At 37.6% G+C, this 19,427-nt stretch overlaps 1 protein-coding gene across 6 annotated transcripts in view; it reads right to left on the minus strand.

Moving 5' to 3' along the window:
- Nucleotides 1-19,427, minus strand: part of Kcnn2 (potassium calcium-activated channel subfamily N member 2) — a 490,128-nt gene that overhangs the window by 94,434 nt on the left and 376,267 nt on the right. For 4 of the 6 annotated variants that reach the window (XM_087194710.1, XM_021238384.2, XM_021238373.2 and 1 more), the window contains one exon: nucleotides 5,123-5,541. The exons of 1 other annotated variant lie outside the window; for it this stretch is intronic. In XM_087194710.1, the coding sequence (XP_087050836.1) occupies nucleotides 5,123-5,541 (419 nt within the window). Of the gene's footprint in view, nucleotides 1-5,122; nucleotides 5,542-15,070; nucleotides 15,093-19,427 lie in introns of those variants that run through there. One more of the 6 variants, XM_087194712.1, reaches the window with a different exon arrangement.

Genomic DNA, 19,427 nt, shown 5'->3' on the forward strand with positions numbered 1-19,427 from the left:
ATTCATTCATTCATTCATTGAATTATTCATATTCTCTCTCTCACAAACACACAATTCACTTATTTATTTTTATATGAAATGTAAATGTAAAGCATTAAAAATTATATACACATATGTAAATACAAACATAAATATACAGACTGTATATAAAACTTACAAGTAAATAAATTAGAGGTGCGGAATATATGGAGGTGGGAGAGAGGCCACAAAGAATAGATATCTCCTATATGATGCCTACTCCATTAGTAGAGAACAGTTTTCAAGAAACTTCTAGAAATTCAGTGCTTGGTAGGACAGGGAAAGTTTGGCAAAAAAAAAAAAAAATTCCAGAAAGTTGTCTGCCTCATTCTGAAGTTTTAAATATTCTGAGAACTCTTCTCATTAACTAAACACAGAATTTTTATCAGGTATGACTCTCTCCCTGTAATACAGAGGGGATGCTTAGATGGAACAAAGATGGAACTGGTGGGGCTCCTCCAAACCCACACCAGAAACCAAATGAATAGGAGGGTTAGGTGTGGTATTAGGTCTTGGGAACTTCACAAAAGACAGACAGAAAGGATGGAGGGAGGGAAGAAGGAAAAGCATAGAGAGGAGAGAAGGAAGAAAGCAAGGCAAGCCACGCAGAAAATAAACATTCAAGGAAGTGTAAGCTGCTGGTGACATCATGTTCAAGATTGAAACTTTGTGGGAAAACATTTTTTTTCAACTAAATCTTGTATCTTACAGTCACAATCTGGAGATTCTGTGTAACATAATGGGAAGTTTAATGAAAATCAAGTGTGGAAAATATACTATCATGATGCCGGGTAATGACTTTTTTTTTCATACACATTTGTCTAATTATACAGTGTTAAATTTGAAAAAAAGGAAGTCTTATCAAGACATTTAGTTTGCAAAAGAAGAAGCCAAGGCAAGAATAAGATAGCTGTCCTGATGTCACTCAACCCTTAAAGCACAAAAATGCAACTAAATCTTAAGTCCCAGTTCTGATTCCAGCCTCTGTCCCTCGCCCACATGCCACAGACTTGTTGATTAGTCCCCTTGTGTGATTGCTGACTACAGACTCTCATCTTGGCTATGAAACAATCAATTTTCACTTTTTTTATTGCCTCTTTATATGAAAACAGAAATAGCCATTATCTAATCATTTGAGCATGTTAAAAAAACCCACATATCCTTTATGCTATAATTTTCTGCATTTAGTGACAACAGGTTAAACCAGCTAAGATGAAATCTATTTAAAAGAAAACACATGGCATATGCACAACTCTGAGCCTATTTTAATTGGGCCCCAGGGAACAGATGCACTAGAGACCACCCATGAGTATGTATATATTGTTAAACTGTGCTTTTACATCCACTCTTAACACTGTTAGGCATATATTTTATCTTAAGCTAATCTTTATAAACTAAATAAGTATGCCAACTAAAGTTTTTTGTATTTATTCTTCAAACTTTGTGGGTACATCTGTTGCAGAAAATATCAAAAGGTTGTAAATAACATGAGTGCAAGGAAACAAAAAACTCAACATAAGGAGTCTACCTTTCTTTAAAAAGAAAACTTTAATCCTTCAAATGCCATATTTATGGAGAAAAGTTCTTAAAAACAGGTTCAGATGCATGATATTAAAAACAAGTCACTAAAAAATTTCTACCAAAAGCTAATGGACTCTGCAAAATAGGAAGAAGAGGTCCAAAGGGGTAGGGGTAGTGGGAGGGGCAGGGGAAAGGAAAAAAGGAAAAGGAAAAATGCTGAGAAATGGAAAAAATGGAAATAAAGTCTTTATAAATAAGGAAGGGTGGAGGGGGTGAAGGGAGGGCTAGGAATGGGGAAAAAATAACCAAGATGCATTACGTAAAGGTACAATTCCCAATGAGAAATGTAGTTGTGTTGTATACCTACAATGTACCAATAAAAGAATTTAACAACAACAACAAAAAAAGCTAATGGACTCAATAAACATGCCAGCATTGGCTTCTTCTACTAATCCACTTTAAATGACAATAAATAAGTTTTAAACAAAGAAGAAAAAAGTATAAAGCCATAAAGACAACAATGAGTGACAAGATGGTAAAAAAAAGAAGCCAGAAAGCTGACTTTTCAGACTTGATTCAAAAAAGCAGAATCCTAGAGCAATTGTTGAAAAATTAAGAAGCAATCCTACAAGTACAAGAACCAAACCACCCTTCCTCAGACCCTGACCGAGGCCTCTGAGGACCAGGACCTCTGCAGGGAGGGACAATGTCAGACCTTTAAATAGGAAGACAGGTTCAGAGGCTGCAGCAAAGTTTGACATCTAGATCCTGCCTTTTACTCTCTGCATTCTGTTTTTCGTTGATAATTTGCCACAAGTCTAGAGATTTATCATCTGGAGGGGCCACAGCAGGTCTGTGGATTGAATGCAGGGGTTCAAACATTAAGGAGAGTAGCACTACTGCACTGGAACCATGACAACAAGTAAAGGCTGCTATATTGACCGCCGAGATCTATTTTTTTTGTCCTGCTTGCCAATTCTCAGAGAAAACTACCACCTACTTCCTGCCTTCATGGCAGGGTAATACAAAAGATTTCCTGTGGGCTGGATAGATTTTCAAAGAAAACAGAAAACATGCTAAAGTACTGAACCTGAGGTTCTATACCTACTCCCTAAATCGCCCATATAGGAAATCCTGAGTTGGAAGGTTCTTAGTATGTACAGCAAGTTTCCAATCAGCTCTTTAGTGTTTCACTCTTAAATATGACTAAGTGTTCCAGAACTCCTAAACATTTAAGCAAACTTCTAAAACAGAAGTTGAAATAATGACAAAAATCCATCTTTGGGGAAACAAAAAAATATACAAAGGAAAATAATTTAGAAACGAATCATTATCTCCAGTGAAATCCAACAGTATATAACCATGAAAGAAAAACATGTTGCTATCAAAAACAAATGAGCATTTAAGGATCAAAAATGAAACACTGGAAATTACTATGTCGTATACAAGAATTAAAATTTCAAAAGAAAGCATAAAAGATAAAATTGAGGTCATCTTCTAATCTATAGAGCAAAACCAGAAAAAACAATAGAGAAAGAAAATAAGAAAATTAGAGAATAAATACGGGGTGGCTATTATCCACACAACAAAAAGAAACATTAAGTAATATTTTTCAATTTCCAAGAAAGACTGAACAGGCCCACTAAATTTCCAGTGGCATGGACTAAAATAGATACCCACGCTGTATCCTTGCACTATTTTAGAACAGCAATTCTTAATGCAGAAAAGGAACAAAAATGAAAATAGTATTGGACTGTTGGACTTTGGGCACCAGAGAAAAATAAAACTTTCAATATTCCACAGGAAAGTGATTTCCAATCTACAGTTTTATATCTACCCATATTAGTAATTAAGCATGAGAAAAAAAATAATATTGCCATATCATTAAGGTCTCAAAAGTTTTCTCTCACACACATTACCTTTTCTTAGAAACTACTGGCAAGCCTGAGGATTTAGCTCAATGGTGCTGCGCCTGCCTCACAAGTTCAAGGTCCTGAGTTCGATCTCTGTTACCGCCAAAAAAATATACTGGCATATTGCATTTGCCAAAATAAAGGAGTAAATGAAGAAAGACTGCAAAATAATGTTCAACAAATAAGAGTATTCAACATAAAAATGAGGCAAAGATACTCAGAACATGAAGGATGTCAGAAGTTATTTCTATTTTATTTGAATAGAGTAAAAGGATGTTTATATAATGTGTGAGAATTTTGAGGTAAGTATACAAAAAAGCAAATACAAAATAAGAAAACTAAGGAATAAAAATAAGAAATTATTAATTTCAAGAAAAATAAAAGATGTACAAAAAGGAAAAAATTATGATACCGTGTATTGATCAGCTTCAAATATAGTTTACACAGTCAAAACATTATAAATATGTGAACATGAGTTACAGGTTCTTGGGATCTATAATTTGCTAGGAAGATGTGGGGATGGTAGACATTGTGAAAGAGTGTATATGAGTAAGGGAAATAAAACTATAATCCCAATTGCCATAATAGGAAGTCAGTAAGTAGTTCTAAAAACAGAAAAATCTAGATGAAGCAAGATAAACAATTTACTGAGAAGTATGAAAAATGATAACCAAAGGAACAGTTAAAATAATTTAAAGTCATTACTGCCAAAAAGTAGAAATGGAGTGGAGGTTGTTAGGGTTTTACTTTTATTTGGGGAGGGGGGTTTCAATAATTCTCAGACTTCTTTTTCTTTAAACTATATGTGTTTAAATTTGATTTTGAAAAACATAATTTTACAAAAACCTAATTACTACAATGACCAACATGAGACATTCAACAGTTCTACAAACATCTGTCATTTCCATCTTTCTGATACCAATGTACCTTGAATCTTCTCACCCAAGGTCATAAAAGGTTGCTCCCGCCCCCATTCTGATACAGCTCTTCCTGCTTGTGTCATTTATAAATCTATTTTTGTTCATTAAATGGCAAAGCGAACATTATTGGTGCTATAACTGATTAATGCAGATTTAGTGAGCAGCTCCTAAAAGCCAACAAGGTCTTTTCAGCTCCAGATTACCTGAACTCTTCAGACAATGAAACAAGCACACACTACCCCTTTTTACTAATTACTGAGAGTTCAATAAAAACTCCTGGGTACACACACATAAGCTCCTTACTAAGAAGTCATGCAAACACTAATATAAATACACTCTAAAGTCAACAAACCACTTTAAGAAACTCCCTAAGTTCCAGCATCTTGCATCAGCACTTTGCAACAGGATGTTGGTCTCAACAATAATCAATGCTTATAACCACTCGGGCACAGAACTGATTCCTTAAGTGACGTTTCCAATAGACAAATCCGGGACAAATCTTGGTCTCGAAATATGGGTACAGATTTTAAAGCCAATCCTCTACTGAAAACTGATCAAATTAGAAAGAAAAACACAACGGTGAAGGAATTTGCTCCATGCAAGAATCTTGAGGAAGGCTTTGTCACAGTCATTTAAAAGGAGCTTGTCAGAGAATCCAAAACTTTCAAGAATAAGTCTAAAATGTATTTTCTCCTCCTTTTGAAGATACTGTATGGCAAATTTTGTTCTCAGGAAAAGAAACAAACTTACCTTTCACAAGCTCGGACAGTCCATGCGGCAATTATCCATAATGAGATACTAAAAACCAAGAGCACAGTTCCTGGGCATATAGTCATTAAAGTCTTCATAACAAAACGTGTATTGAAGTTTATCTTATTAAGTGCTCCAATGCTTCTAGAGGAGGCATCAGTGAACAGTTTGCTATGTAAAAGCATGACTCTGGCAATCAGGTAGAGTCTTAAGAACATTGGTATAGATAAAATAATGTCCACATCAGCAGTGGTAGTGGAAGGGGTATAGGAGAAGGCAAGCCGGGCCGTCCATGTGAACGTGTAATTCCCAGGTATGGGATGAATAGCACACACCAGTATTTCCAAGCAGATGAAGAAAATACGCTCATAAGTCATGGCTATTCTCCAGTCATCTGCTCCATTGTCCACCATGAATAACTGAAAAAATAAAGTAGAAAATCAGCTTCAGTATGGCATGAATGCTCTATAAGTGCTAGTGCAGATCTTAACAAGACATTACAGGAGATTTTAGCAATCATAGCAACCTAAAGGGCAAAAATTTTCAACCCTAGCCAGATAAACTGTTTTGTTTTGTTTTGTTTTTTTGTAAAAAGACTGGTACCATAAAGGAACTTCATTTTGTAAAAATTAAAATTAAAAACTTGCTACATAGGAGCTAGTGATATTTTGCTGTTCAGAATTCTGGACAAGCAGAGAAGTAACATTTTTTTAAAATAAGGGGTGTAGGTCTATCGATAATGAAACCCCCTCAGATGAAGTAAAAATAGACTCGCCTTATAACAAATTGTCCTCTTTAAAAGACTGGATTTAAATCATTACAAAATTCTAACTACTTAGGATGAAATCTATTTAGGGTGCCTCTGAAATCAGTTAGTTATACCTTTTGATGTAATAACACATGAGCATTCTTACAAAATATCTTACTCTTTGCTTCTGAGAAAAATCACAAAAAAAAAAAACCCAGAGAAAAATGTGGCAGAAACATTTTTTCCAGTTTCCTTACAACTATTCAATTTTTTCTTTTTTTAAGACAAGGTCTCTCTGTGTAGTTTGGGCTAGTCTTGATCTCACTATGTAGCCCAGGCTGGCCTTGAACTCATGGCCATCCTCTTGCCTCAGCCTTCCAAGTGCTGGGATTATAGGCGTGCACCACCATCTCTGGCTTGCTATTCAATTTTCTATTCCTTTTCTTCTATGCTCCCATTGCCCTGCCTAATTATTAATTCATTTTCAATTCATCGTTCTTTATTTAATAAAGATTCCTTTTTCCTATTTCTGTAACTCTCATACCACAATGAAAGAAGATAAACTGAGAATATAGAACGAATGTCTTTCTCTCTTCCTTGGCTGTTTGTAAACAAGTCTACCAGGCCCCAGCAGTCCATAAATAACCAGCAGCATTTGGAAATGTGTGGTATCTTTTCTGGCTGTCACGATGACTTGTGGGGGCTACTGGCATTTAGGACCAGGAAGCCTTGGGTGCCAACCATGCTGCAGTGCTGGAGTCCCACGCACTGGGGAGACCTGTCTGCCCAGAATGCCAATAATGCTCTCCCACTGAGAAAGACGTCATGTTCTCTGCCTTCTGCTCAGTAGCCAACTCAGGCAGGAAGCCTGAGATGAAAGCAGCCCAAAGGAGAGCAGTGTATCTCTGGTAAGAGAATCACGATGAGGCAGGAGGAGCAGATTCACACACGGCTGGATCCTGTGTGCACTGCTCTTCTAGGGTCAGGAAAATGCCTACTCCCCCATTTGGATGGTGCAAATCCACATTCTTGCTTAATCATTCTGTAGCTGATGGCTACTTCCCATGACAGTGTTACTTCACAAAGACAGGAATCTGAGGAGAAAAACAACCACTTCTTTCTGGTACCTCAAGGCAATGGAGAAGAGCAGAATTGGGATTGTCTGCTTTCTTCAGAAAACTTGGCCTTGAAAAACTCAGCAGTTTGCAAAAGTCAAATCCAGCTCCAAACAAGCTAAGAATCACTAAGACTCCAATGGATGTAAGAAGTGCAGCAGATTCTGAGTGTAATCCCAAGAGTGGCTCCCCACACCATTATGGGTAAAGGCAGGACAAATGCAGGATAAATACCGAAAGGTATTTCCAGTTAACTGGGAAAGTTAACTGCAAGGAAGTGTCCATTTATATGTGTACTTCTGACATGGTGCTTACTCTAGTCCCCTGCCTTCCCAAGACTGCCCTCCTGCCCCTGCACAGAATTCCCTAGCTCCTCTAAATTCACTGGACTCTTCTTTTTCCACCCGCTTTTCATCACCTCACTTCCCTAGCAAGGCTCTTCTCTCTATTGAGTTACCTGGCTTCAACCCTAATCTCACTGCTATGTTCTGCAGCCTCTGCTGGACCTGCTCAGGTAACACACAATCTGGAACTGGGTGTCCAGGCTGCTGCAGGTGGAGTTAGGCCTCCACACACCTGTGCCTTCAAGCTCAGTTGAACGCCTAGTGTCACCTGTGATTGTTCCCTTGTCTCCATAATATATTTCCCTCAAGGGCCACCTCTGTTTCCCTCACTTCACACCCACTTTTTCCTCCATCAGAGTAAATAACCCCTATAGCCTACTTTAGCCACAAACATACCTACATTTATAACCTTTTCTCCTTATTTTTCTTTTCTCTTGCTTCACATGTACTAAAGTAATGTTACACCAAAACCCAGTTCTCCTGCACTGAGAGCCTCCTCCCTGTGTTTCCTCCCCCTCAGCAGAGTACACAAACAAGGTCATATTACTGCCATTTACTAAAAACCAAAACAAACCAAACAACAACAACAACAAAAGCCAGAAACCAAGGAGAACCCTGTCTGACTTTGTCTGTTCCAGGCTGTTTGTCAGCTCACCTCTCCTTAGTGTGGATATTGCCACCATCAGCCCACTAACACTCTTCTTACAAAGGTCACTAAAGTTCTCTTTATGATGAAATCCAATCTCCCATTTGAAATTTTTATCTCACTCCCCCATCATTCCTTCCTTCCTGAAGATCTCTTCCCTTAGCTTCTATGACATATTGCCTTGTTCATGTGCTGCCACCTCAGTGATCTCAGGTCTCTTTCCCCGCTTGAGAGTCACTGTCCTTCTATGGTTCACCCCTAACTCTTCTCTAACTCTAAGCCCTCCTTGGTGATCTCATCCTCCACTTTCTATTACCAGAGTCTCCTTTTGGAGACCATATCCTACCCTCCAGTGACCTCTTTAAAATGCAAATCATACAATTCCATTACCTTCAAATTAAAACTATCCAAAATCTCTGCCTCATGGTTAAAGTCTTATTTACAACCACAGCCGACAAGGCGATCTGTAATCTACTGCCTACTACTCCCGATATTTCCCTATGATTACAGATTCCAGAACACATTGCCCTAATCCTGTTTCTGTGTCTTCTGCATCCTGTCTTGTGGCCTCTAAAGTCTTCATCTAGCAAATTCTTATTCCTTCACGAGCAGACTCTGAATCACCTTCCTTAGAATATAGTCCATGTCTTATCCAAGTCTCAAAACACTCCTTTGTTCCACCATGATCCTTGTATATTCCTCTTACTGAAGCTGTCACAGAGGACAAAAAAGATTTTATAAAATCGTCTCCCCTACCTGTCTCTGATACTAGTTCAGGATGGGAACCACAGGTAACTAGCAGAGGATAACAAATGTTACAGGAACTGTTGCTTCTCACTTACTAATGACTATCCCAATCAATGGATAAGTTTTGATGTTCATTAACTATGCTCATGGAAGATAAAATACTAAAGCAAAGTTCAAGTAAATCCACATTTTTTAAATTTTAAATTTTAAAATCTAAACATTGCTAATTTGTTTAGATGTAATAAATATCCAGAGTACAAAGTACTACATGTCAGTGCTGTGTTACACACTAAGCACACCATAGGATTTACAGAAGGCACAGTCTGTCCACTGGAACTTTGACTAGAAAAGAAAGACAAAGTCAAGAAAGCCTGCATGAAGCACTTTAATAAAGCAATCACGTCTATGGATATGGCTGTGTAGGAAACAAACAAGAAAGGAAATATAAAATAATCTTTTGCAAGTGAGGAGGGGACAAGAGATGGAGGGAAGGAGAGGGATAAAAGGGTTAGGGGATTAAAACAAAGAATTAAGATTTGGTAGTATAGGACCAGGGATTTAGCTCAGTGGTTCCAGTGCCTGCCTCACAAGCACAAGGTCCCGAGTTCAATCCCCGGTACCAAAAAAAAAAAAAAAAAAAAGATTTGGTAGTATATATGAATCAAGTCCCCAAGATGAATGTAACCATTATGTACTACAAACATGCACTAACACAAATTAACATTTTAAAAAAAGAAATAGCATAAAAATTTAGACAGGACAGCAAACGTGGTTGTCAGGGAAGACTTGTAAAGAAGTACCATTTATCCAGTAAGTCCTGTGTAATAACAACCAGCCAAATAAACAGGGAAATAACATTCTGCACAGGGAAACAGCAAACATAAAGGCCCTGGACTTCATAAAGGTTTGCATGCTTAAGTCAATAAAAGAACACTATAATGCCTAAAACTTAATGATCAAGGGGCAGAGTCAAGGGCCTAGGATTTAGCTCAGTGGTTTTGCCACCTGCTGCACAAGCACAAGGACTCGAGTTCGATCGCCAGTACCAAAAAAAAAAAAGGGGGCAGAGTCAAACAGGATGAGTTTGAAGAGACAAATTAGGACTGGATATGCAGGACTTGTTGGCCATGGCATCCAATCTGGATTTCATTCCAAGGGAAGTGAGAACCCACTGCAGGGTATAAGGCAGGAAACTGATGTGACTCAAAGCTTGAAGTGTTGCTCCTCACTGGTACTGGAAATCAGAGAGGCAAGAATGGAAGGATACAAGTTAGGAAGTTTTGTTGCACTAGACTGGATGTGTCCCTGTGACCTAGGCCAGGTTTTATGGGAATGGTGATAGTGCGTGTACTGGACATAAGGCTTCGGGATATTGTTAGGATTTTTAGATGTGCTGAATGTGAAAGCAATGAAAGAAAGAAAACACTCATATTTATTGACATTTGCCCCTAAAAACAGAGTGGGTGGAGGTGTCATTTCCTAAGAACATTTCCTAGGCCCTAAGAGGTGAAGGAGGTAAAAAAAGAAAAGCCTCTGTTTTGGCTACTATTATCTGGGTACAGATCCAAGTAGATAGTAAGATGTACAAATCCCACCAAGAAGTCTGGATTACTGAAATAAATTTGGGAGTGGGAGGCATCAGTATGAAAGTAGTTTCATGAAATCAAAGGAAAAATTAGAGAAAATACAGAGGAAAAGACAGGACAGTGTGCAAGGCCAGGTTCTATAGAACTCCAAACGTGGAGGGCAGCTGGAAGGTCATAAGAGGAAATGAAATGCAGCCATCTGTGAAGCAGGAGGAAAAACAGTGTTATTCTAGGAGTCAAGGGTGCCAGCTGTCCATTAAACTGGAAACACTATTTACCAGATTTAGAGATGTGTTAATATTCTGTATGGACAATGAAAACATTCTAAACATCACAGTCATTCAACAGCTTCTTCAATGTCAAATACTAAAATCCAATTGGAGAAATATGCCTTTACATTTCACATAGCCTCTATAATGTGTATGATCTGTTTTAAATTCACTTGTATGGGAGTTAAAATAATCAGAAGGACAGATATTAAAGCATATCTATTTTCATTTTTTCATTCAGAGTTTCTTAAGGAAGACTTGAGGGCAAACATGTGCCAGTTTAATCTGCTTTAATTCTAGGGCTGTGGATAATGGTCTTCAACACAGGTCTCAAGTAATTTGCAGGCATAATACAGGACATGCTCTCAGAATATATCCCATCACAAGCTTCAATTTTCCAGGATAACTATTTTGTGTTTCTTCAGATAATCAAAACTGTCTAAGATTAACTGGCATTGAGAGTCCTCAGTGAAGGGGGTGTGGAGTTAGTGTGGGAAGCCTGCCATATGAAGGTAATGCAGGACACCACTCAGTACAAAACTGAGGATTAAAAAACATACACTGAGTAAAGTAATTTTTGTCAGGTATTTAAGAAATGTAGTCTAAGGAGAATAGGAAAATTCTGAAATGGAAGATTAACAAGGCTGAAGCAGCCATAATTGATTCTTAAAACAGATTAATGATTAAAATCATGTGGTGCTGGCACATAAAATAACAGGCCAATGGAACAGAACAGAAAGTCCAAAATACACCAGATATACTGGGGATTTTGTAATATTATAAAGGGAACCTTAATATTAATGAGAGATTTGGTTTCCTGAAAAATGATTTGAAAACAACTACACAGTCATCTTGAGAAGTCAAGTTGAACCTAGGCTTCATACCCAATATAAAGTACCAAAAATTTTCCAAGTACATGAAAGATCTAGATCCAAAAATGAACCTACTATCATTCTGTAATCTCAGAGTAACAAAGGTCTTTGAGCTTTGACACAAACCCCAAAGCCTTCAAAGACTGATACGCATGACTCCATCAAACTTCTATTCTTTGCTCTGACAAAAATCATGACAAACAGAATAAAAAGACAAACACTAAAGTATGAGTAAAGTGTTCACAACAACTATCACAAGTGACTAATTTCCCTAGTATTAAAAGTTTCTACATATTCTTAAGAAACAGCACAATAGAAAAATGAACAAAAGATACAACATCATATCACTGAAAAAGAAATTAAAATGGTTCTTAAACCTATTTTTTAAAAAGATGCCTGACCTCATTCATAGGAGAAGACAAGATACATTTTTTTTCTAAATCTACCCAAAAGACAAAAAGTAGCATAGCATGCTACATTACTGAGAATGTAAGGAAACAATACTCATATATAGTGCAGCTGAAAGTATAAACTGGTCCAACTCCCGAGGAGGGCAACTGATCAGGTAGGTTAAAAATGCACATCTTCTTTCACCATGCAATTCCATTTCTTTAGAATAAAATTCTTTATATCAATATATTTGTATATATTATGATAAATAGTTAACATACATGATTAATTTTTACAAAATTGCTTCTCTACTAAAAGACTGGAAATAATCTGAATAATCAAATAAGGAAATGGAGTAAGGAAATTACAGACCAAAATGAAATAGTATGCCCTGCAAAAATAAGAGGAAATTTGTTGTGTATCATTAGAGAGTAGGCAAGCAATTTTAAAAAATACATGCTACTATTTGTACAGTTAAAGGGGGAAAGTTTGTACTTTATATGCATAAAAGATCTCTGAAAGAAGAGTTTAGAAACTAATGGCAAGAGCAACTTAAGAGGATGAACTGAAGGATTGAGAACTGGCAATGGAAGGGAAATTTAAACTTTAATATTCTTTTATTTTGGAATCATGGAATAAAATTAATAATAAAAACTAAGGAAACTTTCTAAGAAAGAAAGAATGAGAATGAGGTTATTAGACATTCACATATTTTCTAACAAATAGTCTATTTGAGCAAAACTGCATAAGTAGAAAGTAGTAACTGATGTTATGAACTACAGACTTAATGCAAACCCAGAGATCCAATTTGTAGCTAAAATGTTCTGCTAGCCAAGACAAAACCTTGAACCATAATGTTTCATAACTGTTTTCAGTAGCATGAACAACAATAAGTAAGATTTCTTGGTTAACCTTTAAACCAAATGGTCAACAAAAATAAGCTTTTTTTTTAAATCCACTTACTGAATGCTTCTATCTATAAAGTTCTGTTGGTACAAAGATTAGAAGGCCTCCCAGTATTTGATGAGAAAAAACCAACATAAGTCATTTATATTTGTATTTATATTTAAATTTAAATGTATGCTGCAGAGTGATGCTGCACAAATACAAATACAGAGGAGGGATCAAAAGATACTACAATATACAGTGTTGCTGAGTGTTTTTCCCACCCTTAGCACACCAGCTTCATGGAATCTTCATGTGACTCATGACTCTGAACTTTCAAGTTTAGCTTTAAGGCATTTCAGGTACAATGACCTGAAACAAAAATATACCAAAATGTATTCATCCAAAAAAGAGCACTCTTCCTTAGAAACTAGGTTTTAGATGTAATGTTGTGCCCAGATCGTGAAGTCCCCAAAGACCACCAAGGAGCCGATTCCGATGTAAACATACGAGGGTCATTTATTTAAGCTCGAGCAGGGGCACTCAACCATCACCGAAGCAGCGGATCAGGATTGAGAGGCCCGAATTTTAAATCAGCAGGGTTTTTATTGTGGCTACCGCAAGGTTTGGGAATGTTCTATTTAGCAGTTACATGATTGGTTGATATTTAGCAAGCATGAGGGGTTGAGGGGTGGCTACATGTAGAGTTTATGGGAAAAAGGAACAATCAGCACATTGACAGAATGTTCTATAGATAATGGGCCTGGGAGCATCTGTTTTTTGGGCAGACAGAGGATTGAGTTAGGAGCTGTGTCTTTTATTTTTTTATTTGTTGTCCCACAGCAAGGACATTTTATCATTTTATGGGCACAAAGGAGACTAGAGGAATAGTTGACTTCAGTGAAGTGGAATTTATGTCAAGGCCACTTTACTGTCTTATTTCAAGATGGAGTCAATCTTTAAAATGGAGTTAGTTAGGTCTCACAGTAACACACTGAAAAACTCACTACAGAGGGAAGATAAATAATGAACCATGGTTTTTAACTTCTCAAAACTTTAGTTTATTAGTACCTGTGTGTAGTACATAATGCTTACATTCCTTCTGGGAAGTTGGTACATGTACATAACATATCTGAATTCCTTTTTTCATCCCCTTTCCCTTCCTTCATTCCCTCCCTACCTCCCTCCCATCTCTTGATCCTTTTTTTCTTGTCCTTTGTACATGGCTCACAGTACATAATGTTTACATTCCTTGTTTGGAGTTGGTACAGGTACATAACACAACCCAGTTCTCCTTTTTCCTTCTTCCTTTTGTTCTAATTAAGATATTACCAAGACTCAACCAACAAGGAAGTTAGATCACAATCGCCAATCACAATTTAAGTCAAAAAACAGATCAGAAGAGAAGACTTTTTCTAAGGTCTTGCTGGGATTTCCTCTAAGATCCTCAGCCCAGAACCACAGAAGAAAACAAACAGATACTAAAGGTATGTTTAGAATTTACTAGTCCTGAGCAAAACTCAGAAGGAGGTAGCAAATCTGATGTTCGTCATTATTCAACATCCATCCTGTGGTCTTTCTTTTGTCACTTCCTGTTGCCCTAAAATTTTTCTGCAACCCAGAAGAAAAATCTGAAGACTGCTTCAGAAAACTATTAATTGTTAAAACGTCAACTCCTCTCTAGAGATAACCATAGACACAAAAACTTGCTTCAATGTAGAAAACTAAAGCTCGGATCCTAGATATGCTACAAACTTGTTTACATGCCTTTAGAGAGTCATTTAATTATGATGACTTATTTCTATCATCTATAATAGTGTTATATATCTGCAAGTAATTGTAACAATGAACACATATCTTCTGTTGTGGGCAATACTACTAAGGGACTAACCTAATACCATTGTCACCCTTCTTCTCTCTTCCTCATCTCCCCCACAGAAATATCTAGTTTCCCAGACTTCTTTGCAGCTATATATGTTCATGTGATATAGTTCTAACCCGAAGTCATAAGCAAAAGGTTGGAAGAGGGCTTAATAAAATGACTTTTGGGGCTAAAAATCACAAACCTTGTGGGGGCCGGGGATTTAGCTCAGTGGTTCCAGTGCCTGCCTCACAAGTGCAAGGTCCCAAGTTCGATCCCCAGTACCAAAAAAAAAATTACAAACACTGTGGACACAGCCCTCTTCTTTCCCTTCCTCCAGCCCTAAATATAGTGGATCCTCAAGTTACGACCGACCTGACATACAAACAATGTGGGTTAATTAGGTTAATGAAAGATTCATCTGCCTCTTGTTATTTACACCATGTACCCAGGTAAACATTCAGATCTCAGCTGTATTGACTTACAATAAACTTGAGTTACAACCAGCACTCGGGAACTGAGTTCGTAAGTCAAGGGTCCACTGTATAAGTAATGCCTGGATCTGTAGCAGCCATCTTGCAACCTTGCGAAAAAAGCCAAAGGAATTATAATAATGCTACCCCTGACATCTTAAGCCACTGAGCCAGCCGCCACTTGTACTATTTGTTTAAGCCACTGTCAGCTGGATTTCATGTCATTTAAACAGCTGAAAAATATATATTTAATTCAGTAGATATTAATGAGTTATATGAAGATCTATGAAAGATAAAAAACTCCCTAACTAAAACAATTTATGGGGGAAGCAACCAACAACCTAAAAGGAATGCATCTCAAATATTGGAACTTAAAGTATAGTAATCATGAGCAGTGGAGTTATTTCTGGGTGATGCGTTTTGTTCATGCCTTTCAAATATCAACCAGCTGCTCTGAATATCTGTTAGTGTGACTCATAGGAAACACACATTTTGGAGCCAGAGAAGCTTGGATTTAATATGTGGCTTGACCACATTCTAGTTGAGTAGTTTGGGCAATATATTTCATATTTCAATATGCTTATTCAAATATATATATATACATACATACATATATATTAACTCACTAACATTACACGATTATTGTGAAGCAACACCTACTATGTTGACCCTAGTAAAAGCAACTCTGTGAATAAATGTTATTCCATGGATCCTAAAGAGCGAGAGGTACATGAGTTAAATGATATGAAAATGGGAAACTAGCAATGGAAGAAAAGGAAGGGAAATTGATAAGGAAAGACAAAGTAAATTCAGTACTTAACAGAGATCCATAAATTTCATTTCTACTTATTTTTGAAAAAAATTCTAAAAACAATTGAGTTGCTTAAATTCTCCTCCTCTGATAAGAACTTTATCTGCACACCAAAACCCTAGAATTAACCACTTGGACCCAGAGATAGGTAAGGTCATCACAAATTCATATTATGCAGGTCTTAGGACCTAGTTAAAATCTCCACATGATTCTGCCCAATGGCCTCTAACAACCAGGTCCACACCTTCGATGGCCCCACCCAGGCAGGTTACATATACTGATGCATAACTGGGTAATTATTCCCATAGTGTTTTGGAATTTACACAAGTTGTCTCTAAAATTACTTTTGAACTTCTTAAGAAAGATGGAATAATCATTTTTCCCTTTTGGTTCTCTCAACAAAATGATGTCACAGAAAGCACTAGGACATATGGCTTATGACTCTGTACTCAGAATCCAGAGGCAAGCAGATGTAGATTTGATTCACACAATCCATCACTGATTAGTTCCTCTGTGATCCCAGAGAAACTGCTTATTTCTGATCTGTAGCTTCACTATTTGTTGACGAGGGCTAAAAGGAGTGTCTCTCTTAGGATAGAAAGAAGACTGAGTGGGATGGTGCTCAACAGATGTTAGTATCCTTCATAATAGTTTACTTCGGTACTGTGTCAACAGTTGGTCTCCATTAAATGTAATCTTAACCACCAGCGGAATGAGACGGGAAAGACACAGAAACCAAGGTCATTGACTGTAGCTACTAGAATGGATGAAAATCAAGACTACAGGAAGTGAAAAGCTCAAAAGTCTTCCACAGTTTTAAAAAATTCTTTATTGACATGCCTATTTTAATTGTCTATACATTTGGTAACCATCTTCAAATCATTTCTGGAAATAGATTCTATTCATTTTTGGAATAAATCATAACTAAGTCTAGTAAACCTCAAAGTCAGAATTAACTAAGAGGTAACTCACTTGGTTCCAAAAATTTAATCTAAGATGATAAAAACTATTTTCCATACAGGAAAGGAAGAACTCAAATTACCATTATTTGTAGATGACCTGATACTCTACATAAAGACCTAAAAAACTCCACCAAAAAACTCTTAGAATTAATAATCACCTTTGCTGGGAACAATGCTACATAATTCTAGTGAAAAAGGGAAAAATCATTTGAGTAGGCCTAGTTCTCCTGCCTACAGGCCAGCTATGGCATTCCACATATAACTGCATTTTGGCCTCAGGTCACAACTGAAATCTCAGTGATCCAGCAATGCTGTAATCTCCAGGACAAGACCACACCTGCGGGAGAAGCCAGGGAGGAACCAAATCTTCATAGTTCCTCTTGTTCTTAGATTTCCACTGCCCCCCAGTCTTTTGTTACACCTTGTTTATCCCAATGTGAAGTACTGAACTCTGCATTTCACTTGTTACATTTGTTTCCCTTGTACTGAATAAAAAGTGCTGCAGGCTAGGGGGTTTTTGTCTTTGCGGCCCAGAGCAGCACAGATTAGACCCAAAACTCAGCTTCTTCTCATTTGTCTACCTTTCCTGTAATTTACCATGTGCTGCCATGGCTCGCTGGAGACTAGGACTTACTGCAGAGGTTCTGGTAACGTCCCCTTCCCCTGTTCCCTACACACCTTCAGCAAAGTAGCAGGATATAAGATCAACACACAAAAATCAATAGCATTTGTGCATACCAACAATGCACGGGATGAGAAGGAAATTATGAAAATAATAACATTCCCAGTCACTAAGAAAAATGAAATATCTAGGAATTAACCAACAAAAGAAGTGAAAGACCTCTACAAAGAAAATTAGAGTACTCTGAAGTAGGAGACTGAAGAGGACATCAGAAAATGGAAAGATGCCTGCTGCTCCTGGATAGGTAGAACCAATATTGTCAAAAAGGCCATACTCCCAAAACTGCTATACAGATTGTGGAGAACACCTTTAAATAAGATGGAATTGTATAACCCTAAGTGTGCTGTAACCCTCAAGTGTGCTGTGACTTTAAGAGTACTGTAATCTAAGTATAATACAATCATAAGAGTGATGTGTAACCATAAGATATGAAAGTAATGAAACTAGAACCTTAAGTGGTATGGAACTGATAAGGGTGTAGCCCGAACTGGACGGGACGTACCCCCGAACTGGACAGGGCGTACCCCGAATTGGGCAGAGTGTGTCCCCTAGCTGGACAGTGTGATAAGTCTGAACCAATACCTCGAAGGCCCAGCTAGAATAGTATAAAAGGAGCTGAAGACCCCAAGCAAGTCGACGATCCGTCCCACCAACCAGTCGGCCAGTCAGTCTGATGATCTGACTACCAACCAAGACATCTGCACACCTGATCCCGCTGGGAGGAGCATCGCCGCCCCTACCGACCAGACAAGACCAGAGGACAAGGAAAGCAGAGAGGTGGATAGCCTAGCGCCAACTCAACTCCTTCCTTCTACGGATCGGACCCTCTGACCCTGCGGGAGGAAACGTCCTGCTCCCATTAAGGACTTGCGCAGTACAGGTACAGCGTGGTAATCGGCAGACTTAATATTGTGTGGTAATTGTATTGAAATGAATTAGGATAATATAAGTGTGTGAATTGCCATCCGAGTCCGAGTCCTCTTTACCCACGGTACCTGCTCGCGACAGCATTCAATGCAGTAGCAATCAAAATACCAACAGGATATTATACGGATCTAGGAAAACCCAAAGTTTATATGGAATCAGAAGAGACCCAGAATAGCAAACGCAATTTTGGAAAATAAGAACAAAGAAGGTGGCATAGCAATATCTGACCTCAAGCTATACTACAAAGCAGTAGTGATAAAAATGGCATGATACTGGAACAAAATCAGACACATAGGTCAATGGATCAGAACGGAGGATACAGAAACCTCCCCAGACTATTTAATCTTTGACAAATGGTCCAAAAACATATATTATAGGAAAGATGGCTTATTCTTTTTTGTTGTTGTTGTTAAATTCTTTTATTGGTACATTTTAGGTATACAACACAATTACATTTCTCATTGGGAATTGTACCTTTAAATGATGCATCTTGGTTCTAATTTTTTCCCCATTCCTAGCCCTCCCGTCACGCCCTCCACCCTTCCCTATTTACAAAGACTTTATTTCCATTTTTTCCATTTCTCAGCATTGTTCCTTTCCCTTCTTTCCTTTCCCCTGCCTCTCCCACTACCCCTACCCCTTTGGACCTTTTCTTCCTATTTTGCATTATCGATTATTCATTCTAATCATTGGTACATTTTAGGTATACAATATAATGACATTCATCATTGGAAATTTCCACCTTTACATAATCTCTCTTGGTTCTTATTTTTCACCTTTGCCCAGCTCTCCCTTCAACCCTTCCATTCCTCACTATTTACAAAGATTTTGTTCCTATTTTTCCATTTTCTCATATTAATCCCATTCCCTTCTATCCTTTCCCCTAGCCCTCCCACTTCCTTCCCCTTTGCCCCTTTTCTTCCTATTTCACATTACCTATTACACATTTAGCCCTTATTTACACTTTCAGTTTCTCACACCAGAGAA

Source organism: Heterocephalus glaber, unplaced genomic scaffold (genome assembly GCF_053883595.1).
Source record: "Heterocephalus glaber isolate CG9 unplaced genomic scaffold, H.glaber_assembly_v1.0 deba00001606, whole genome shotgun sequence".
NCBI lineage: Eukaryota > Metazoa > Chordata > Mammalia > Rodentia > Bathyergidae > Heterocephalus > Heterocephalus glaber.